Source organism: Schistocerca gregaria, chromosome 2 (genome assembly GCF_023897955.1).
Source record: "Schistocerca gregaria isolate iqSchGreg1 chromosome 2, iqSchGreg1.2, whole genome shotgun sequence".
NCBI lineage: Eukaryota > Metazoa > Arthropoda > Insecta > Orthoptera > Acrididae > Schistocerca > Schistocerca gregaria.
In genome coordinates this window covers 727,405,130-727,428,660 of record NC_064921.1, presented here as the reverse complement: position 1 = coordinate 727,428,660, position 23,531 = coordinate 727,405,130, and the positions used below count along the sequence as shown (strand labels likewise).

General features: G+C 40.2%; 1 protein-coding gene and 1 non-coding gene across 3 annotated transcripts in view; one reads left to right on the top strand and one right to left on the bottom strand.

Moving 5' to 3' along the window:
* Nucleotides 1–23,531, top strand: part of LOC126334857 (probable multidrug resistance-associated protein lethal(2)03659) — a 420,094-nt gene that overhangs the window by 385,124 nt on the left and 11,439 nt on the right. For both annotated transcript variants that reach the window (XM_049997527.1, XM_049997528.1), the window contains exons 24-25: nucleotides 4,015–4,144; nucleotides 6,998–7,108. In XM_049997527.1, coding sequence (XP_049853484.1) covers nucleotides 4,015–4,144; nucleotides 6,998–7,108 — 241 coding nt within the window. The remainder of the gene's footprint in view (nucleotides 1–4,014; nucleotides 4,145–6,997; nucleotides 7,109–23,531) is intronic.
* On the bottom strand, nucleotides 13,102–13,176 carry Trnas-uga (transfer RNA serine (anticodon UGA)). Its single transcript has one exon. It is a non-coding gene; the product is annotated as a tRNA-Ser (tRNA).

Here is a 23,531-nt window from a genome sequence, read left to right as displayed (position 1 = left end):
CCTTTTTGGGCCACACACTTTTGCAACTGTTGTTGTAAGTCCATTATATCCTCCGTGTAGAATATTTATTCCCGCAGGGCACAAAAGGCCTCCACTGCAGCCATGACATTATCATCTGATCGAAAATGAGTTCAAACTAGATGTTTCTTGAGCTTAGGGAAGAGATGAAAGTCAGAGGGGCCAGACATCACAGTGAGGGATGTATTCACAGCCATATGGTTCAGATGAAGGGGCACACATTTTGTCACATGCTGAAGCATTTCACTTCAATGGCCTCCCTCAAAAAAAAATTTGTTGAGCATCATAATATGGTCCATTCGCTGTTTAACCCTTTTTGAGCTGTTCAGCTAGGATAACACCTGCTGAATCCCAAAAATTAGAGACCATCACTTTGTTAGCTCATGTAACAGACTTGAACGTCTTGGAGGTGGGTGAGGAAGGTTGTTTCCACGGCTTCAGTTAAACTGTGGATTTGGGTTGAAAGTGGTGGACAAATTCTTCATCCATTGTCACAAAACGTTTGAGAATGTCACAGGATCTGGCTCAAAAAGAGTCAAATTTTTGGTAGACATCACATGTCCCTGGTGTTTGTTTTCTACTGTCAACATTCTTGGGACCCATTAACATCAAACCTTGTACATATGAAGTACAGATCTTATAATGTGTCCAATGAGATCCTGAGATTTGCCCCCTCTCTCTGCTACATGCTGATTTCCCATGATGATATCCTGAATAGCAGTGATGTTTAAACTCCATAGTGGTCATTATGGGTCTTGCACTGTCAGGTGCACCTCGGGCAGACATGCTGCCCCACTTGAATTCTACTACCTATTTTCTCACAGTGGAATACGAAGGGGAATCCACCACTAACATTTCCATCAAATCATTACAGATCTCCTGTGCACTCATGCTGTTTTACAATGGGTATTGCAAACCACACGCTTTCTCTCTTTATCTATTTTTCAGAATGTGTACACTGTGGACATCAAACTACAATAAAAAATAAAATTAAAAAAATGATGAAAAGTATTGTATGTAACCTAGCAAACAAATGTACTGTTAGTTGTTGAACTGACATCCGGCTAGGACAGGTTTTATTGTGGGTGGGCTGAGAACTTTTCAGACATCCCTCATATATGCAAACAAATTTTAACCGAAAATATAGCTTGAATTGTCCCTTTGTTGACAAATAATTTGAGTTTATCAACCATATTTTATTCTTTGAGACAATGTAATTTTATGAGTCATGAACACTACATAGGGATTTTCTGGGGAATTCAGAATGAGATCAATTTTCATCTACAGACCTGTAGTTCATAGAATATGTTAGGAATTGCGAGAAAGTAATTTCCAAGGTAAAATTTACAAATAATGGTAGCTTAATAAGACTAATAGAAGCTTAATAAGACAATCTGAAAAGATTATGCTTATCCATTATGGATATTTTAGAACCGTGACTGTATATTGAATGTAAATAAGTTATACACAACTGCAACCAGTCACTTTTTTGAATAATAATTCTTTATTCCATGAACCGGTTTTTGAACCTTTTCAGGTTCATCTTCAGATGGTTTCGGGAGGATCCCGGAAGTTACATCATTACTGGTAGTAGCATAATGCTGGGTGCTTATTTGCGACAGAAATCAAAAGCTATATAGGGTATTGTGAAAGCTGAAACTGGAAAGAGATGCAAATACCAGGATGTCATTCTCAAAAATGCAGAAAATGTCAGTATTAAAAAACAAGATTTGCCAAATTATATAAACAATTATTTCATAAATGCAACAACATTAAGTTCTAAATTTACAAAACAAGAAAAACTAGAAATTACAAAAGCTGCTTCTGGCATCAGGGTGGAGCCAACACTTGAACATGAAGTGTTAAAAATGATAAAAAGCTTGAAACCTAAAATCTCTGCAGCATAGATGAGGTGGCATTGTCTGTCATAACAATAACAGCCCCAGAGATTGCAAGGGTCTTGGCACACGTAGCCAATTTACCATTCTAGAAAGACTGAAACTCTCAAAAGTGAAGCCATTATTTAAAAACAGCAACAAGTATAAATTTAAAAACTATCAGCCAATATCATTCCCTCCAGCATTTTTCAAAACATTAGAAAAATTGATGAAGCACAGAATCAACAAATATCCAAATGACAATAAAATGCTAAAGAGTTAAGAACATAGTAATCAACAAGGCTTCCAGACAGGTAAAAATACAGAAACAATTGTAATGTGATACACAAAACAAATAATCAAAAATCCAGAAACAGACAGTAGTGTTGTAGGAGTACAGTTAGATCTCTCCAAAACATTTGATACTGCCAATCATGGCATTCTTTTAGAAAAGTTGGATGTATTAGGTATTCAAGGAATGGGCAAAAACTGGTTCCAATCATGGCTACAAAACAGAACACAGATTGTAGAACTGATGTCAGCTTGCTCCAACCACAAAATAAATTTAGTACCAGAAATATGAGTAACACTAGGCAGTATTCTGTGTCCCATATTGTTTTTTGTCTATATAAATGACATCCACACATCAGGTGGTGCAGCAAATGCCATACTATTTGCTGATGATACTAGTATGATAACATGTGCACCAAAGCATTTCTCCAAAAAATAGTGATCAAGTCTTAAAGTTCAACACAAACAGGTTGACACCAAATTCAAGTCAAACAAATTACATGCAGTTCAGAAAAATAAGCCAAAATATAAATCTTGATCTGTTGTTGGGGACAAAGCCATAGACAGAGTGACATCTGGAAAATTGCTGAGGATTCATGTTAATGAAAACTTAAAATGCAATGACTATATAAAGAAACTTTCACAGAAAGTAAATTTAGCCTGTTTTGCTCGTAGAATTATTACTAATGTTTGTACCTCAGAGGGTGTGAGGATTGCATATTCCAGCTATTTTTTGTCTCTTGCAATATGCAGAATAGTATTTTTACATGCCACCATTTGCTGCCTAAAACAAATTTTATTGATACAGAAGAGGGCTATATGAATAATAACACACAGTTATCCAAACAGGCTCACTGCAAACCCATATTCAAAAACCTTAAAATACTAACAGTACGTTCATTATATATACAAAAATGTGTTTTATATCAGGATCCACCTTGCAGATTTTGAAACAAATGTAGACTTCCATAACTACAATACCCTAAGTAGCACAGCACTCTATACAATGAACAAGAAGAACAAAGCCTCAAAGGTATGTCAGTCGCTACAGTACAAAACTTTACAACAGACTGCCAGTCAACATCATAGAGTTAGAAGATGAAAACATATTTAAAGCAGACTTTAAAAAAATCCTACTTGAACAATGTTTCTACTTGACAAACAGGATGTGCTGTCTAGGGAGGACAAAAGTAAAGCCCTGTGGAAAAAAAGATGCAGTTATAACACCACAAGTATACATCTATATAAAATTGTTCTACTATGTATTCTACATTTTTTTATTATTATTATTCTGTGGTACTATGTATTGTATGATCTTGTATTATTGTGTGCTACTATGTATTGTATGACCTTATATATTTTCACCTGTACTGTTTTATTTGTACATTTCTGTGTTCCATTTCCTTGGAATGGTTTACCTTAAATTTACATTACACTTGGACAATATCCATACAATATTTATTGTCTACAGATGGATAAATAAAATAAAATCTCTCTCTCTCTCTCTCTCTCTCTCTCTCACTCACTCACTCTCTCATCAGATGGATAAATAAAATAAAATCTCTCTCTCTCTCCTCTCTCTCTCTCTCACACACACACACAAACACACACACACACACACACACACACACACACACACACACTGATAATGATACATTATTATCTGCAAATGTACAAAAGTCACAAACTAACATGTATGTGATCAATGGTGTCAATGCTTATTTCAAAGGATAGCTTATCAGCAAATTGTAATGTAATAATTATGCAGATTTGCTAGATGATGACATTTAGAAATCTTATTTCCACTGAATGATGACTGTAATTTCAGGACTGACTCACTTATACAGCAAACAGTCCATGAGAGGTTTACTGATTGCACAGTACTTACCATTGCTCATCGACTGCACACCATTATTGACAGTGATAAGGTTCTAGTTATGGACAATGGTAATCTAAAGGTAAGGTTGCATTTTCAATCAGAAAACAATATTATTTTAGAAATATGTAAAGGTAATCTGTGTCTTTTGAGATTTACAAGTAGAAGATTACATGCTAATAAGATATCAGACATAGCTGAAGTTGGCGCCCTATTCTAGGTTTTAGATCAACTTTCAGGTCATAGTGCTTCAACAAAATAATGAGAAAAGCAACTTTGCTGGACATACCAAAAGATGAAGGACTATAAAAAAAATATGATTTATTGTGTAGATCCAAACACATAAAATTTTCATTTAGGAAATCAAGCATAATAAATTTATGTACATTAGTTAATGAATTGCTCAGAGTACTTTGACAGAAATTTTACTATAAATACTTATGGAAAAATTTAACACAAACGAGTAAGTGGTTGTTATTATTTTATCTCTAATACAATAATGATTCTTATTTACATAGTCATTTGTAGACAATTTACATTACATAAATATCATCCAATGTATATAAAATAGTTAATTTTTCATCACGTGTGAAGGTAGGAACAGGAACATATTTACACTCTTGTTCTTTTTCATTTCTTCTTCTTCCCTCCACAAATTAGGTGGGGTCTTGGACCTGAATCCAGATCATGAAGAAATCATCGATGATTCTGAACCAGACAAGGGATTTAGGGTTACAAGAGACTAGTGACATTTTCTCTAGATGACCCATAAAAAATTTGACACAGGCAGTTGCCATGAAAGTACCCATGACTGTGCCACAGATTTGTTTACATACTTTATCCCCAAAGGAGACATTGGAATTTTAGGACTTGCAGACATAAGTGCCACCACTGTCATTATGAATCACAGTGGTTACTTGACAGAAGGCTTTTGCCAACTGTCTGACTCCTCCAACACAAGCTCTGCCAGCGATCCCATCCCAGATGTCCACCATAACATCCAATCCCTACCGAAATGCAGAAGCCCATCCCAGGATCTCTCTCCTGAGTTCATCTCCCTCTTCACACCAATGGCATGCCACACACCCAACAAACCACCTTCTCAATCCCAATTCATCACTGTTGATACCATCTTCTTATACATAAGCATCCCCTCTGCCAATGGCCTTACTGCTATTGAACACTACATCTCCTGATTACCTTCAGATTCCAAACCCACTACCCCATTCCTTGTACCACTTACCACCTACACCTGACACACAACTACTTCTCGTTTGAGGTGGAGGTATATAAACAAATTCACGGACCCGCATGGCATCCTTCTATGCCAGCCTTTCTATGGGCCATCTAGAGGAAACCTTCCAAGCCACCCAAAAACCCGAACCCCTTATCTGGTTCAGATTCACTAATGATATCTCCATGGCCTGGACTGATGGCTAAGATACCCTATCCTCATTCTTTTGCAACCTCAACATCTCTTCCATCCACTTCACCTGGTCCTCCCAAAGCAATGTTTCACATTGCTTGACTTCACATTCACCTATCCGATGGTTCCATCCACACCTGTGCCATATGAAACCCACTTCCATACCAGAGAATCACTCCCATCAGCCTGGCCACTCATGGAGTAGTAACGAGAACTCCCTTGTCCATTATGCCAAAAACCTTATGAGGGCCTTCACAGACAATACTACATCCCTATCCCCACCCCCTATCTCAAAAACCTTGTCCACAAACAGATTTTCCGTGCCATATCCTTGCACATCCCTAATCCTCCCACCACCTGCAAGAATCAGATATCAGCTACAAAGGAGCACTCCCTTCATGATCCAATAATATCCTGGACTGGAACAAATGAATGCCGTTCTTTGCCAGGGCTTTTATTATGTATCATCATTCCTGGAAATGAGGGATGTCCCACTAAACTCCCTTCCCACCCCTATCATAGTGGTATTCCATCACCCACCCAAACTCTTCAACATCCTGGTATACTCCACTCCCAACACTTAACACCGGGATCATAACCCTGTGGAAAACTGAGATGCAAGATCTGCCCAATCCATCCACCCAGCACTCCCTACTCCAGTCCTGTTACTGGCTTATCTTGAGGTAGGGACACAAGTGAAAGCAGCCATGTCATTACTAACTCTGCAGCAATCACTGCACAACTTTTATGCTGGCACGACAACCAACCAGCTGTCCATAAGCGTGAATGGCCACTGCCAAACTATGGCCAAGAACAAAGTTGACCATCCAGTGGCATAACATTCAGCTACAAAGGAGCACTCCCATGATCCAATAATATCGTGGACTGGAACAAATGAATGCCATTCTTTGCCAGGGCTTTTATTATGTATCATGTGCACAACACCCTTGATTTGAGTGGCTGCCACTCCATCCCAGTCCGCATCTCCATGTCACCCTTGTTGTGTGCTGTAGCCCACTGACTCTAGTACCCATACATCACATGCCTAACTTGCACCACTGCCACCCCTCCCTTCTACATTCGTAGCTAGCAAACCTGCTGTCTCCCTCTGAGCCACTAGCTATCCATCCCAGCCTCTCTTTCTGCATCTTTTCTCTCCTCCCTCAAAACTCACCTCAATTTAGTCCCCCTATCATCACACAGTCCTGGTATGATGGTAGGGGCAAAGGTGTATGTGTACATATTTTGTTTATATCAGTACTCTAGTATGACAATGGATTTATTCCAAAGACTAGCAAGTTTTCTTTCTCCTTTGTGTTCCTGTTGACAAAATCAATGCTTCTGCTATTCAGTGAGTTTTCTCCTTTTTCTCATAATTTATTTAATTGTCATTTTGTTGTTATTCCCTCTTGTATTTTGCACTGTTATAAAGCATGAGTCAAACAAGAGGTATTCTCATTTTTTTACACTGTTTCTTTCATTAGTGCATACTTTTGGATTTAATTTCAGGAATTTGACCATCCGCACATTCTGCTCAGTGACAAGAACAGTATATTCCACAGTATGGTTCAACAAGCAGGAAAGGTGGTATCAGAAGAGTTGAAGAACATAGCAGAAGAAGTAAGTTATTCAAAACTGGAAATATTTCTTACACATATACACTGCCTGACAAAAAGCTGAAGCACCTGTAAGACAGAGTTGGATGTCTATGTAACTTTGTATGTGTACATGTCATCAGTGGACAGGTAAATGATTAAAGCTGAAATTCTCTTTGGCAGATAGAAAGGCTACCAGAGTCCATTGCAGCTGTTCATGTTTAATGTTGTTACATGACTGGTAGGGTATATAAGGGACATGAACTTTCAGTATCAGATACTGAATGATCACTATGAAGGACACAGTGATGCCAAACACTCATGTGAGGCAGCATTATCGGAATCTGACAGAATTTGAAAGGAGCCTTATTGTGGCTGTCCATTTGGCAAGCTAGTTGAATCATGTAGTATCCAGATTTGTGGATGATTCATGTGTGGCAGTGACCTGATGGACTGTATAGAAATACGAGGGCAGGCATACTGATTGTTAAGTTTCTGGCTGACCACACCTGACCGCCATAAGGGATCATTGTACTGTGCACCAAGCACATTGTAACCTCTTCACTGGTGACTGCTATCCGAGAACAAGTAATGGACTCCTTGCATACTGCGTCATATGACAACATTGGTTGGAGACTAGCATCAGCTGAACTATAGAATTATTGTTCCATGCTTACGCAGCTGTTAACACAATAGAAATGGCTGCATTGGAGTGTTGCCATGACTAGGAAGCATGGACTGCTGTTGAATGGTGCTGCATGTGTTCAGCAATGAATTACGGTTCCCCACTGTTACAGATGAGTGTTTCAGCAAGTCTGGCAGTGACCAGGGGTGCGGTCCCAGTTTCCAGTGATTGGAGAGTCACCATGAAGTTACTCCTGGCATTATGTTGTGGGAAAACATCAGGAATGACTTCAGGTCATGGTTGATAGCAACTGTGGAAACTTTGACAACACAGTAGTATGTCACGGGCAACCTGTGTCCTCATGTATTAATACTTCAAGCGACATATTGTAGAGCCATTCATGAACAGTACAATGCCTGTCCACTTGTGGCACATTATCTATTAATTGGTTGTGTGGTATAGATGTGTTTCCATGGACAGCAGGAACCTGATATCTGTTCTCAATAGAACATGTGTGAGATCATCTCGAATGCCAACTCCATCCTAGTGCCAGTATCCACGATATGAAGGACCGGACTTTTGGACCCGGTTGCCTCATGAGAGGGTACAATGGCTTTATGATACTTTCCCCAACAGAATCATGCAACATCATGTTGATAAGTGGGCTCATACTGTTCTTTTTAAATTTAACGCGGTTTTGTAACCATTGCAATACCCTCTCATCCCCTTAAGTTTCATTTTGGTTCCTCCTCTCCTTCTGGGTGCTTCACTCTTTTTGCCAGGCCTGTGTGTGTGTTGTCCATATCAGTGGCATCTGGATTGCAGAAAACAAAATATCTTTCCAAATACATTTATCTTGGTTATATAGTGTTTTGTGTTACTTAGTGTGGCTGCTACTTTTCAATGTAATTAACTAAAAAACTTAAACTTAAAATGGAAAAGAAATACGTCTGGAAAACGTGCATGACACAAATCTTACAGTATGTGTAATTAAAGAGTAACTTTTACTACATACATTCCTTTGTCTTTAAGGTGCCAAGATGTTTTTCTTTGACAGTTCAGTAGCATTATTAACTCCATGAAAAAATACATAAAACGGGCCTACTGTATCACTGTGATATCTATTATCTTTGTTTTTATCTCATATTAGCTGTACATTTGTTAGCAAAGAATTTTCCCTTGATATATTACTCTTTTCTTGTGTACGTTGTGTGCTAAACGAGTTATCAAACAGTGCTGTCCTCCAAGTCCCCCTGCAGGGACTTGATCCTTCATTTAAATTTAAATTGTCAAACATAGCTGTGTTGATAGTTTTTGAATTCATTACCTCCTTTGTTACTCATTGCTAGTGTTCTTCAATGGTGACCACTTATCTCTCCTCTTTTAATTATTCCTTCTACTCCAGTGCGTGTTTTTCTGCTCAGATTGTCATTTGCTGAATCTCCATACTCATGTTCAGGAGATCCTCTGTTCCCTGCAATTCTCGATTGTGTAACTTCACACCATTGGGAGACCTCCTCACTCCCTGAATGGGCCAATATCCATATTTATTGTACCACTATTTGTTCTGATTATGCACAGTTCAACACACTCAGTTTATTTGTGTTAACTATTGGAATCCTATTACTCAGTTGCTAACCAAAGACACATGTTACTTATGGAGAGTTATGTGGAAAAAGAGAGTATGTGTCATCTTTGAGGGTGTAATGCCAACATGATTGAAAACATTTAAATAATACATAAATGTACACAAAAAAAAAAACAGAATACTAATTATTGGAAAAATAGTGTGTGTGTGTGTGTGTGTGTGTGTGTGTGTGTGTGTGTGTGTGTGTCTGTGTGTGTGTGTTAGCACATCTATATGTTAACAAACTATAAAATGTAAGAAAATGTGAATATTTATGTAATGAGTAAAACAAAGAAACCTTAAAAAGAAATTCAAAGTGCATTCCACACTCAAAAGGGTTATATCACATTACAATAAGTCTCAAAATGCCTTGGGTATTGTTACTAATACTATCAATTTCTTAAACACTGCAGATAAATTATATCTCTGCAATTCATTTTCAGAATTAAAAGTGGAATAATCTTCATTTCTATGTTGTTGTATAAAGCCACTTCATTGAAAACAAATTCCTATTGTTTGCAAAACAAAGAGACTTAGTAAACTGATATAGTTCAAGTGCCTCCTCAAACAATCAAAGGCAAAAATGTTTATTACATTCATGTACTAATGAATAATAATGTAAGTCACAATTCATACTTAATGAGTTAATTATTTTGACACATAGCAAGCACTATCTGTACAGTACAGTATGGGCATAATGAATGATTTATCTTTTCAGTTGTATGACCACAGTATCTAGTACACTTAATATTGTATGCAGACAACTTGTATAACCACTGGAGTATATATTCCACACTTCTAAAGGTACATTATTTTACAAGCTACTGATGTTTTCTGTTTGGTTTTTGCTTTTTAAAGTGAAGCAAGACTGTGACCAACTTGAATAATTATTTCATAGTGGTAACAGGTAATGATGACATTAACCAAATTAGAGTACACAAAAGCAGGCAACTAAAAGTTTAGGATGGAGTAACAACGATATGGAATGGATAGACTGCCACTTATCACATATGATTCATTGAGTGGCAGATTGGCCAAATGAAAGATACCATGAAATATTATTCAGCTATAGGACAAAGTCCTTTTTCAGGTGCAGACACTAAATCCACACACATTCACATAACAAAAACAGTTCACATATACATGGCCACTCTTTCCGGGACCTAAAGCCATACTTAGGGGCTACGTACTTATCAATATGAAGTGTTTGTTTATGATTGACTTCTCAATAAATTTAATATTGCCAGTTGACATAAAACCATGCTGTGCTACTGCAATGTCAAAATAAAACATCTTGGCACCTTAAAGACAAAGTAATGTATGTAGTAAAATTTACTCTTTAATTACACCTACTGTGAGATTTGTGTTATGCATGTTTTCCAGATGTATTTCTTTGCCATTTTAAGTTTACGTTTTTTAGTTAATTACATGAAAAAGTAGTAGTCACATTAAGTAACACAAGACACTATATAACAGAGATAAATGTATCATATTTTGTTTACTGCAATCCAGGTGCCACTGATATGGGCATCCCCTGACACAAGCCCAGCAATAAATAAATAAAAGTAGTCTCTACTACAAAGAGTTAAATTTACAAGAACAGTATGAGCCCACTTATCAATATGATGTTGCACCCTCTCTAGCTAGGATGCATGCAATGATTCTGTTGGGGAGCGTACATAAAGCCATTGTACCCTCTCATGAGGCAACCTGGTCCAAAATTATTATAACCGGTCCTTCATATCCTGGATACTGGCACTGGGATGGAGTAGACATCCAAGCTGATCTAACACATGTTCTATTGAGAACAGATATCAGGCTCCTGCTGTCCATGGAAATACATCTATACCACACAACCAATTAATAGATATACATGCCACAAGTGGACAGGCACTGTCCTGAATGAGATATTCACTCTGCAGCGGAGTGTGCACTGATATGAAACTTCCTGGCAGATTAAAACTGTGTGCCCGACCGAGACTCGAACTCGGGATCTTTGCCTTTCGCGGGCAAGTGCTCTACCAACTGAGCTACTGAAGCACGACTCACGCCCACTACTCACAGCTTTACTTCTGCCAGTACCTCGTCTCCTACCTTCCAAACTTTACAGGAGCTCTCCTGTGAACCTGCAGAACTAGCACTCCTGAAAGAAAGGATATTGTGGAGACTCGGCTTAGCCACAGCCTGGGGGATGTTTCCAGAATGAGATTTTCACTCTGCAGCGGAGTGTGCGCTGATATCAAACTTCATGGCAGATTAAAACTGTGTGCCTGACCGAGACTCGAATACGGGACCCTTGCCTTTCACGGGCAAGTGCTCTACCAACTGAGCTACCAAAGCACGACTCACATCCGGTACTCACAGCTTTACTTCTGCCAGTACCTCGTCTCCTACCTTCCAAACTTTACAGAAGCTCTCCTCCGAACCTGCAGAACTAGCACCCCTGAAAGAAAGGATATTGCGGAGACACGGCTTAGCCACAGACTGGAGGATGTTTCCAGAATGAGATTTTCATTCTGCAGCGGAGTGTGCGCTGATATGAAACTTCCTGGCACATTAAAACTGTGTGCCTGACCGAGACTCGAACTGGGTACCTTTGCCTTTCGCGGGCAAGTGTTCTACTAACTGAGCTGCCGAAGCACGACTCACGCCCGGTACTCACAGCTTTACTTCTGCCAGTACCACGTCTCCTACCTTCCAAACTTTACAGGAGCTCTCCTGTGAACCTGCAGAACTAGCACTCCTGAAAGAAAGGATATTGTGGAGACTCGGCTTAGCCACAGCCTGGGAGATGTTTCCAGAATGAGATTTTCACTCTGCAGCGGAGTGTGCGCTGATATCAAACTTCATGGCAGATTAAAACTGTGTGCCTGACCGAGACTCGAATACGGGACCCTTGCCTTTCACGGGCAAGTGCTCTACCAACTGAGCTACCAAAGCACGACTCACTTCCGGTACTCACAGCTTTACTTCTGCCAGTACCTCGTCTCCTACCTTCCAAACTTTACAGAAGCTCTCCTCCGAACCTGCAGAACTAGCACCCCTGAAAGAAAGGATATTGCGGAGACACGGCTTAGCCACAGACTGGAGGATGTTTCCAGAATGAGATTTTCATTCTGCAGCGGAGTGTGCGCTGATATGAAACTTCCTGGCACATTAAAACTGTGTGCCTGACCGAGACTCGAACTGGGTACCTTTGCCTTTCGCGGGCAAGTGCTCTACCAACTGACGTACCGAAGCACGACTGACGCCCGGTACTCACAAATTTACTTCTGCCAGTACCTCATCTCCTACCTTCCAAATTTTACAGAAGCTCTCCTGCGAACCTGCAGAACTAGCACTCCTGAAAGAAAGGATATTGCGGAGATACGGCTTAACCACAGCCTGCGGGATATTTCCAGAATGAGATTTTCACTCTGCAGCGGAGTGTGCGCTGGTATGAAACTTCTTGGCAGATTAAAACTGTGTGACTGACCGAGACTCAAACTGGGTACCTTTGCCTTTCGCGGGTAAGTGCTCTACCAACTGAGCTACCGATGCACGACTCACGTCCGGTACTCACAGCTTTACTTCTGCCAGTACCTCGTCTCCTACCTTCCAAACTTTACTGAAGCTCTTCTGCGAACCTGCAGAACTAGCACTTCTGAATGAAAGGATATTGTGGAGACACGGCTTAGCCACATCCTGGGGGATATTTCCAGAATGAGATTTTCACTCTGCAGCGGAGTGTGCGCTGATATGAAACTTCCTGGCGGATTAAAACTATGTGCCCGACCGAGACTCGAACTCGGGACCTTTGCCTTTCATGGGCAAGTGCTCTACCAACTGAGCTACCGAAGCACGACTCACGACCGGTACTCACAGTTTTACTTCTGCCAGTAACTCGTCTTCTACCTTCCAAACTTTACAGAAGCTCTCCTGCGAACCTGCAGAACTAGCACTCCTGAAAGAAAGGATATTGTGGAGAGCTTCAGTAAAGTTTGGAAGGTAGGAGACAAGGTACTGGCAGAAGTAAAGCTGTGAGTACCGGGCGTGAGACGTGCTTCGGTAGCTCAGTTGTTAGAGCACTTGCCCGTAAAATGCAAAGGTCTTGAGTTCGAGTCTCGGTCGGGCACACAGTTTTAATCTGCCAGGAAGTTTCATATCAGCGCACACTCCGCTGTGGAGTGAAAATCTCATCCTGGAAACATCCCCCAGGCTGTGGCTAAGCCGTGTCTCCGCAATATCCTTTCTTTCAGGAGTGCTAGTTCTGCAGGTTCGCAGGAGAGCTTCTGTAAAGTTTGGAAGGTAAGAGACGAGGTACTGGCAGAAGTAAAGCTGTGAGTACCGGGCCTGAGTCGTGCTTTGGTAGCTCAGTTGGTAGAGCACTTGCCCCCGAAAGGCAAGGGTCCCGAGTTCGAGTCTCGGTCGGGCACACAGTTTTAATCTGCCAGGTAGTTTCAGGCACTGTCCTGTTCAGGAATGGCTCTACAATTTGCTGCTTGAAGTAATACATGGGGACACAGGTTGCCCATGACATACTATTGTGTTGTCAAAGTTTACACAGTTGCTGCCAACAATGGCCTGAAGTCATACCATTTGGTTAAGGAACAGGAGCTGTGGAAAGCCGAAGGAAGAAAAGATTGGTATCTTTTATACAGAAGAGTAGGTTATGGGTAACAGGCTGAAGGTGTTGGTCTATGGGAGCAAATTTTTCTCTCACTGGGGACACAGTAACTGACCTCAATGGGACACCTTGGGTGATTGGGTTTATGGACTTCAGGAAGCATGTAGAAGGTAGGAGTGTGGGAAGTGCTAGAGGCGAGGAGAAAGATCGAATCCAAGGAAAGGTTCTGTGATGGGCCTAATGATTTGAGGAGAGACTGGAGATCATGCTTGATTTCTGGTACAGGGCCACTGTAGCAGGGTTTGTAGGTGGATGAATCTGACAGCTGGTGGATTCCTTATGCCAATGAATCCTTGCATTTGAAAACAACTGTGATGGAGCACTTGTCAACATGTAAGATTATAAAGTTGGGATCAGTTGTTAGGTGGTGGAGTGTGGTTCTTTCTGTGGATTTAAGGTTAGCTTGCTTGTTGAGGGATTTTGAGAATGATGGTGAGGCAAAGTTTGAGGTTAAGAAATTCTGGAAATTTAACAGTGGGTGATTTGGGGGCAGTGGGGGTGGATCACGGTTGGATGGAGGAGTGAACTGAATCAGGTGGGGTTCAACATTGGTCTTTGATTGAGTCTGATTGGTAGGGTTGGTGGCAAAAAAGTGTTTCCTCTGTAGGGACTGGGAGAAAGAGAGAAAGTCTTTTACAAGTCTTTTGTGACTGAATCTGGGAGCGAGGCAAAAAATGAGGCCTTTGGAAAGGACTGATACTGCTCTGGGGCTAAGGGTTTTGGAAGAAAGGGTTGTGCCTGTGTTTTGGGTCTGTTTAGGTTCTGACTTCTGTATTGTAGTGGGACGGGGTTTTTGAGAGAGTGGTAAATACAGTAGTTCTGTAAGGCACTGTTTGTCAGCTACGATAATGGTAGTCCAAGGTGGAATTATAAAATAAACAGTTTGAAGATTTCCTAAAGACGGCACTGTGTACACTGCTCTAGTTCATGGAGGGCAAGAGTTTCAATGTGTAACATGGGATCCAGGAATTTGGAACTGCATAGCAGGAAAATATTTTGGATGTAGAGGAGGTATGGTTTTGCAAGACTATGTTGTTGAGGTTTAAGGACTGACAGATTCTGAACAGATTTAGGCCATTTTGGAAGGTCGGGTTGCAGCAAGAGATGATTAATTTGATGGTGAGGCCATTTCGGGAGGATTCCTTGAACCAAGCAACAATGCAGGGATAGTATGTGGGACTGGGTTCTGGCTAGAGGTAAGGAAACTTTTCTGTATTGGTGCAGATGGAAGGAGCAAGGGTATATGATGAAGGATAAAATTGCATAAAAATAGCTAAATAATGTAAACATAAATCAGAAAAACTTTGCAAATATCTCAAAAAGGATAAAATAGATGAAGTGTGGGGAAACAAGATTAAATATGAGGAAGTAAGCTGACAGTGAGAGTTGAAAAACAACTAAAATTGACATGAAAACTCTATGAGATGGAAGAAAAATTAATAAAAAGATTATAATGTGGTTTGTAGGTCTGTGAGTGGATAAGTATAAAGAAGAGGGATGGCAGATGTTACTAGATTAGGTGAAGTTAGTATGCACGAACTGGAATAGAGAGGAGGAGTGCAGTTTGGGGAGGGATTGGTAGGGTAAGATGCAAGTTCTTAGGACACAGGAAGATATGGAAAATAACACATCAACTTATGTGAGAGTGACGCATGGAAGAGTGATCAGTTTAAAAGTCTGCTATTAATGATATCAGCAAGAGTAGTGTGGGACATGGGATGCTGCATCAACAAACAACTCAGCACAGTAGCCATCTGTTGTGCACAGCCGAGATGGCTGATACAAAATGGCCCATAAGTAGAGAGTACAAACGGTTTTGAAGTCAACAAACAAAACACAGGAAAGAAGGGAAATAAAGACAGACCTTGAATATAGCAATGCAATAGAAAATGCTAATAAAGGAAAACAGCACTGAGTTACAGGATGGAAGAAAAGCCATCAGGCAAAATGAAATGGCAGAAAATCCAGGACAGCTACTGGACCGTGCTGATTGTTGTTGCAGCATCTCATGTCCCACATTACTCCCACTGATATCACTAATCATAGACCTTCAAACTAATCACTCTAGTGTATTCTTGCATGTTAGTTTCCATACCCTCCTACACCATAAGAACATGTATCTCACCCCACCCTGCACTCCTTCGCCTCTCTATTCCAGTTCGCATATACTAACTTCACCTAATCTAGTCACATGTGCCATCCTCCTCCTTCACACTTATCCACCCGCAGACTGCAACCCATATTACAATCTTTTTATTTACTTTTCTTTGACCTCATAGTGTTTTCATGTCAATTTCAGTTGTTTTTTCCCTTTACCGTTAGCATAATAACTCATATTTTATCCTTTTCTTGAATTTTCCCATGTGTTTCAATGTATTTTGGCTAATTTTTGGTTGTATTTTTACATTATTTACCTATTTTTATGCATTTTAATCCTTCATCTTATATCCATATTCCTTCCGTCTGCATCAACACAGAAAATTTTCCTTATCCCTAGCCAGAACCCAGCCCCTCATCCTGTTCCTGCATTGTTGCTTGGCCCATGGAATCCCCCCCACCCCCCCAAATGGCCTTACCATCAAATTACCCATCTCTCACTGCAACCCCACCTTTCACAATGACTTCAATCTCTTCAGAATCTGCAGTCCTTAACCCTCAACAACATAGTCCTGCAAAACCATACCTCTTCCACATCAAAATATTTTCCTGCTATGCAGTCCCAAATTCCTGGATCCCATATTATACATTGAAACTCTTGTCCTCCAAAAACTAAAGCAGCACAGCACCGCCTCTAAACAATCTTCAACTGGTCTACTTTCTAATTCTGCCTTGGACTACCACTATCCACCACCTTTACACCAAAACTCAAACCTTCCCCACATTCCTTCATAGCTGACAAATCCTGCCTTGCAGAACTATTACATTTACTGCTCCCTCAAAAACTCCCTCCCTCTATCATAGAGAAAACAGAACCACAGCACAGCCACAACTCTTTTCTCCAAACGCTTTAGTGCCAGAGAAGTATCAGTCCTTTCAAAGGCCTCATTTTTTGCCTCACTGTCAAATTCAGACATGCAAGTCTTGCAAAAGACTTTCTCTCTTTCTCCCGGTCCCTACAGTGGGAACACTTTTTTGCCACCAACCCTACCAATCAGACTCAATCAAAGACCAATGTTGAACCCTACCTGATTCAGTTCACTCCTCCATCCAACCATGATCCAACCCCACTGCCCCCAAATCATCCCCTGTTAACTTCGCAGAACTTCTTAACCTCAAACCTTGCCTGACCATCATTCCCCAAATCCCTCAACATGCAAGCTAACCTTAAATCTACAGAAAGAACCACAATCCACCACCTAAAAACCGATCTCGACTTTAGAATCTTACATGCTGACAAAGGCTCCATCACTGTTGTTTTCAACTGCAAGTATTAATTGGCAGAAGGACTCCATCAGCTGTCAGAGTCATCCACCTACAAACCCTGCCAGACTGACCCCATTCCAGAAATCCAGCAGAATCTCCAGTCTCTCCTCAAATCATTAGGCTCATCACAGAACCTTTCCCTGGATTCTATCTTTCTCTTCACCCCGTACCACTCCCCACACACCTACCTTCTACATGCTTTCTTGAGTCCATAGACCCAACCAACCAAGGCACCCCATTGTGGTCAGTTACTGTGTCCCCAGTGAGAGAAAAATCTGCTGTCATAGACCAACACCATCAGCCTATTATCCACAACCTACTTTTCTATATAAAAGATACAAATCTTTTCTTCCTGCGCCTCTCCATAGTTCCTGTTCCTTAACCAAATGGTGCCCTGCCTGTCACTATTGATGTCAACTCCCTTTACACCAGCATTCCTAATGCCCATGCCCTTGCCACTATTGTACACTACCTTTCCCAACACCTGATGGATTCCAAACTTACAATCTCATTCCTGGTCACCATGATCAACTATATCATCACCCACAATTACTTCTCCTTTGAATGCATCACCTACTAACAAATTTGGGGCATGACAATGGGCATCTGTGTGGCATCATCCTGTGCCAATCTATTCATGGACCTTCTAGAGGAGTCCTTTCAAACCACCCAGAATCCCAAAGTCCTCACCTGGTTCAGATTCACTGATGACACTTTCGCAATTTGGATTGAGGGAGAGGACACCCTGTCCAGATTCCTCCAGATTCTCAACATCTTCTTTTCCAGTCACTTCAAATGGTCATCCTTAACCCAATAAGCCACCTTCCTTGATGTTGACCTCCACCTCATAGACAGCTACATCTGTAACTCTGTGCATATCAGTGCTACCAGCCACCAGCAATACTTTCATTTCGACAACTGCCACAAATTCAATAGCAGTTGCATCTGTAGTGACAAGCAGTCCCCCTCTAAACATTTCACAGGTCTCACTGAGGCCTTCAGAGACGTTAATTACCTTCTACACCTTATACCCTCCCCATGAACCATGGACCTTCTCCCCATGAACCATGGACCTTGTCGTTATCAGGAGAAAGAAAACTGGCATTCTACGGATCGGAAGGTGGAATGTCAGATCCCTTAATCGGGCAGGTAGGTTAGAAAATTTAAAAAGGGAAATGGATAGGTTAAAGTTAGATATAGTGGGAATTAGTGAAGTTCGGTGGCAGGAGGAACAAGACTTCTGGTCAGGTGTCTACAGGGTTATAAACACAAAATCAAATAGGGGTAATGCAGGAGTAGGTTTAATAATGAATAGGAAAATGGGAATGTGGGTAAGCTACTACAAACAGCATAGTGAATGCATTATTGTGGCCAAGATAGATACGAAGCCCACACCTACTACAGTAGTACAAGTTTATATGCCAACTAGCTCTGCAGATGACGAAGAAATTGAAGAAATGTATGATGAAATAAAAGAAATTATTCAGATAGGGAAGGGAGACAAAAATTTGATAGTCATGGGTGACTGGAATTCGGTTGTAGGAAAAGGGAGAGAAGGAAACGTAGTAGGTGAATATGGATTGTGGCTAAGAAATGAAAGAGGAAGCCGCTTGGTAGAATTTTGCACAGAGCACAATTTAATCATAGCTAACACTTGGTTTCAGAATCATGAAAGGAGGTTGTATACATGGAAGAACCCTGGAGATACTAAAAGGTATCAGATAGATTATATAATGGTAAGACAGAGATATAGGAACCAGGTTTTAAATTGTAAGACATTTCCAGGGGCAGATGTGGGCTCTGACCACAATCTACTGGTTATGAACTGTAGATTAAAACTGAAGAAACTGAAAAAAGGTGGGTATTTAAGGAGATGGGACATGGATAAACTGAAAGAACCAGAGGTTGTACAGAGTTTCAGGAAGAGCATAAGGGAACAATTGACAGGAATGGGGGAAAGAAATACAGTAGAAGAAGAATGGGTAGCTTTGAGGGATGAAGTAGTGAAGGCAGCAGAGGATCAAGTAGGTAAAAAGACGAGGGCTAGTAGAAATCCTTGGGTAACAGAAGAAATATTGAATTTAATTGATGAAAGGAGAAAATATAAAAATGCAGTAATGGAAGCAGACAAAAAGGAATACAAACGTCTCAAAAATGAGATCGACAAGAAGTGCAAAATGGCTAAGCAGGGATGTCTAGAGGACACATGTAAGGATGTAGAGGCTTATCTCACTAGGGGTAAGATAGATACTGCCTACAGGAAAATTAAAGAGACCTTTGGAGAAAAGAGAACCACTTGTATGAATATCAAGAACTGAGATGGAAACCCAGTTCTAAGCAAAGAAGGGAAAGCAGAAAGGTGGAAGGAGTATATAGAGGGTCTATACAAGGGCGATGTACTTCAGGACAATATTATGGAAATGGAAGAGAATGTAGATGAAGATGAAATGGGAGATACAATACTGCGTGAAGAGTTTGACAGAGCACTGAAAGACCTGAGTCGAAACAAGGCCCCCGGAGTAGACAACATTACATTGGAACTACTGATGGCCTTGGGAGAGCCAGTCCTGACAAAACTCTACCATCTGGTGAAAAAGATGTATGAAACAGGCGAAATACCCTCAGACTTCAAGAAGAATATAATAATTCCAATCCCAAAGAAATCAGGTGTTGACAGATGTGAAAATTACCGAACTATCAGTTTAATAAGCCACAGCTGCAAATACTAACTCGAATTCTTTACAGGCAAATGGAAAAACTAGTAGAAGCCGACCTCGGGGAAGATCAGTTTGGATTCCGTAGAAATACTGGAACATGTGAGGCAATACTGCCCTTACGACTTATCTTAGAAGAAAGACTAAGGAAAGGCAAACCTACGTTTCTAGCATTTGTAGACTTAGAGAAAGCTTTTGACAATGTTGACTGGAATACTCTCTTTCAAATTCTGAAGATGGCAGGGGTAAAATACAGGGAGCGAAAGGCTATTTACAATTTGTACAGAAACCAGATGGCAGTTATAACAGTTGAGGGACATGAAAGGGAAGCAGTGGTTGGGAAGGGAGTAAGACAGGGTTGCAGCCTCTCCCCGATGTTATTCAATCTGTATATTGAGCAAGCAGTAAAGGTAACAAAAGAAAAATTCGGAGTAGGTATTAAAATCCATGAAGAAGAAATAAAAACTTTAAGGTTCGCCGATGACATTGTAATTCTGTCAGAGACATCAAAGGACTTGGAAGAGCAGTTGAACGGAATGGACAGTGTCTTAAAAGGAGGATATAAGATGAACATCAACAAAAGCAAAACGAGGATAATGGAATGTAGTCGAATTAAGTCGGGTGATGCTGAGGGAATTAGATTAAGAAATCAGACACTTAAAGTAGTAAAGGAGTTTTGCTATTTGGGGAGCAAAATAACTGATGATGGTCAAAGTAGAGAGGATATAAAATGTAGACTGGCCATGGCAAGGAAATTGTTTCTGAAGAAGAGAAATTTGTTAACATCGAGTATAGATTTAAGTGTCAGGAAGTCATTTCTGAAAGTATTTGTATGGAGTGTAGCCATGTATGGAAGTGAAACATGGACGATAAATAGTTTGGACAAGAAGAGAATAGAAGCTTTCGAAATGTGGTGCTACAGAAGAATGCTGAAGATTAGATGGGTAGATCACATAACTAATGTGGAAGTATTGAATAGGATTGGGGAGAAGAGAAGTTTGTGGCATAACTTGACCAGAAGAAGGGATCGGTTGGTAGGACATGTTCTGAGGCATCAAGGGATCACCAATTTAGTATTGGAGGGCAGTGTGGAGGATAAAAATCGTAGAGGAGACCAAGAGATTAATACACAAGCAGATTCAGAAGGATGTAGGTTGCAGTAGGTACTGGGAGATGAAGAAGCTTGCACAGTATAGAGTAGCATGGAGAGCTGCATCAAACCAGTCTCAGGACTGAAGACGACAACAACAACAACACATTATACAAAAACAGAACTCCCCTGCCTTATCTCTCCTGTCACCCACCACCTCCTGAAGTCTCACCCACCAACCACAGAGGAGCATTCTTCTTGTGACTCAGTACCACCCAGGACTGGAGTAACTGAATCACATTCTCCGCCAGGATTGCGACTACCTCTCATTGTGCTCTGAAATGAGGAATTTTGTACCCAGTACCTTTCCTACTCCTCCCACAGTGGTATTCAGAATATGTAAACAAAAGACCTTCTGCTGCTGTGGCAGAGAATCTTGGTAAGAGTAAACCAGAAAAAAATATTCAGCACAGCTTCATGAAAACTGTTCACCACAGTAGGCCAAAATAAATAAAAGCTATGCCAACTCCATGTCCTCTTTCTGCAAACATCAATCTCCTATTAAAGAGAATACAGATGCACCATGACCATTTACACCTGAACCACAAGAGGCAATTATATCAATAGGGAAAGATAAGAATACGGTGATAATTGAACAACTGGTGGTTAGAATAACAAATCTAGTAACATAGCTTACATTATTAAACAAGGATAGTTTGGGTCAAGCTAATATATACAATATTGTTGCTTCAGTAATATCAAAAAAATAAATATGGATCCTGACTGAAACAGGCTACATTTTCGATCTACTCATATAAATAGAATAAAGGATGTTAAAGTTTTCCTAAGGAATACCAGAGCCATCTATGCTAATAGAGAGTGTTCATGCATGAACTTTATACTAATGGCTATTCTATTGCTATTATAAGTGAAACCTGGATTAAACCAAACATGTCTACTAAATGTTGAGGATATCAAATAATAAGATCAGATTGAGAGGAAAGGTGGAGTAGCCGTATCGATTAGTACTAAATTCAACTATAAACCAATTACCATGCCACTCCCTAACCTTGACTTTCAAGCAATAGCAATAGAAGTAAGTACTAACAAATGCCAATTGTCTATTGCACCCGTATATTGCCCACGATCTGTAGTAATTTGTGAACCACACATGCACACAATGTTGCAAAACATACCACAACCCTTCTTAATCTGTTGGGCTCCAGTAACCACCACAAAGCATTGGGGTGTCATAAATGATAAGACAGGGGAGTACATCATGTCTTGCATTGATGATGTACATGATATGATCATGTTCAATGATGGATATGTAACATTAAACCAAGGACCATGGATGAGACCAACTGCAGTGAACATAACATTATATTCTCCCTGGACAAACACAGCATGGTCGGTTCTGCATGATACCATGGGATCAGACCATTTCCCTGTAACTATGAATACATTTGCAAGAAAAGTAACCAAGCACATATTGCCAACAAATTGACTTGGAACATGAACAAAGTGGACTGGTATATTATCATCAGATTCTTGAATTAGAGGTAAGATCAATAGAGAAAACCAACTTTCACAAAGGGCCTACACACAACTACAGAACAGCACATATCATGCAGCAAATGACTCCGTCCCAAAATGACTTTTATTTACAAAAGCAAAACAAATGGGTAATCCATGACAGAATTAAGATTGTGCTAAAGTAATACAAAACTGAAGGGCAGTGTTATGCAGATATGTTAAACAACCTAACATGAACAACTTCTTGCTCTATAAACAAATGGCAGTTAGAACCAAGAAAATACTGAAATCCATCAAGAAGAGTTCATGAATAAAATACTGTAATAGTTTGACCAAGAATACTAAATCATCAAATACGGTAGAAGATCAAATTCAGGAATATTGCCCCCTGTAATATATAATTATGTGAGTGGATAGAAGAATTCTGTGATCTTATAGCCCCACCAAGTGTTTGCAATAAGTTATACAGAAGACGAAGGGAAACATCTGCAACTCAACATGTGCTAACTATGCAGTTCAGTACTGATGACTTTACATCAGTCATCAAAGAGAGCCTTAACACTGACCCAGAAATGGACTAGATCACATATTCCATGGTACAAAACATGCCTGACAATACTGTAGAATTACTTCTTCAAATCTGTAATGGAATTTGGATGCATCAAGAATTAGTCCCAGAATGGAACACATAGTCCCCATACATAAAAAAGGGAAAGATCCATTATTAGCCACTTCTTACAGACTGATTGCACTGTCGTCATGTGTTG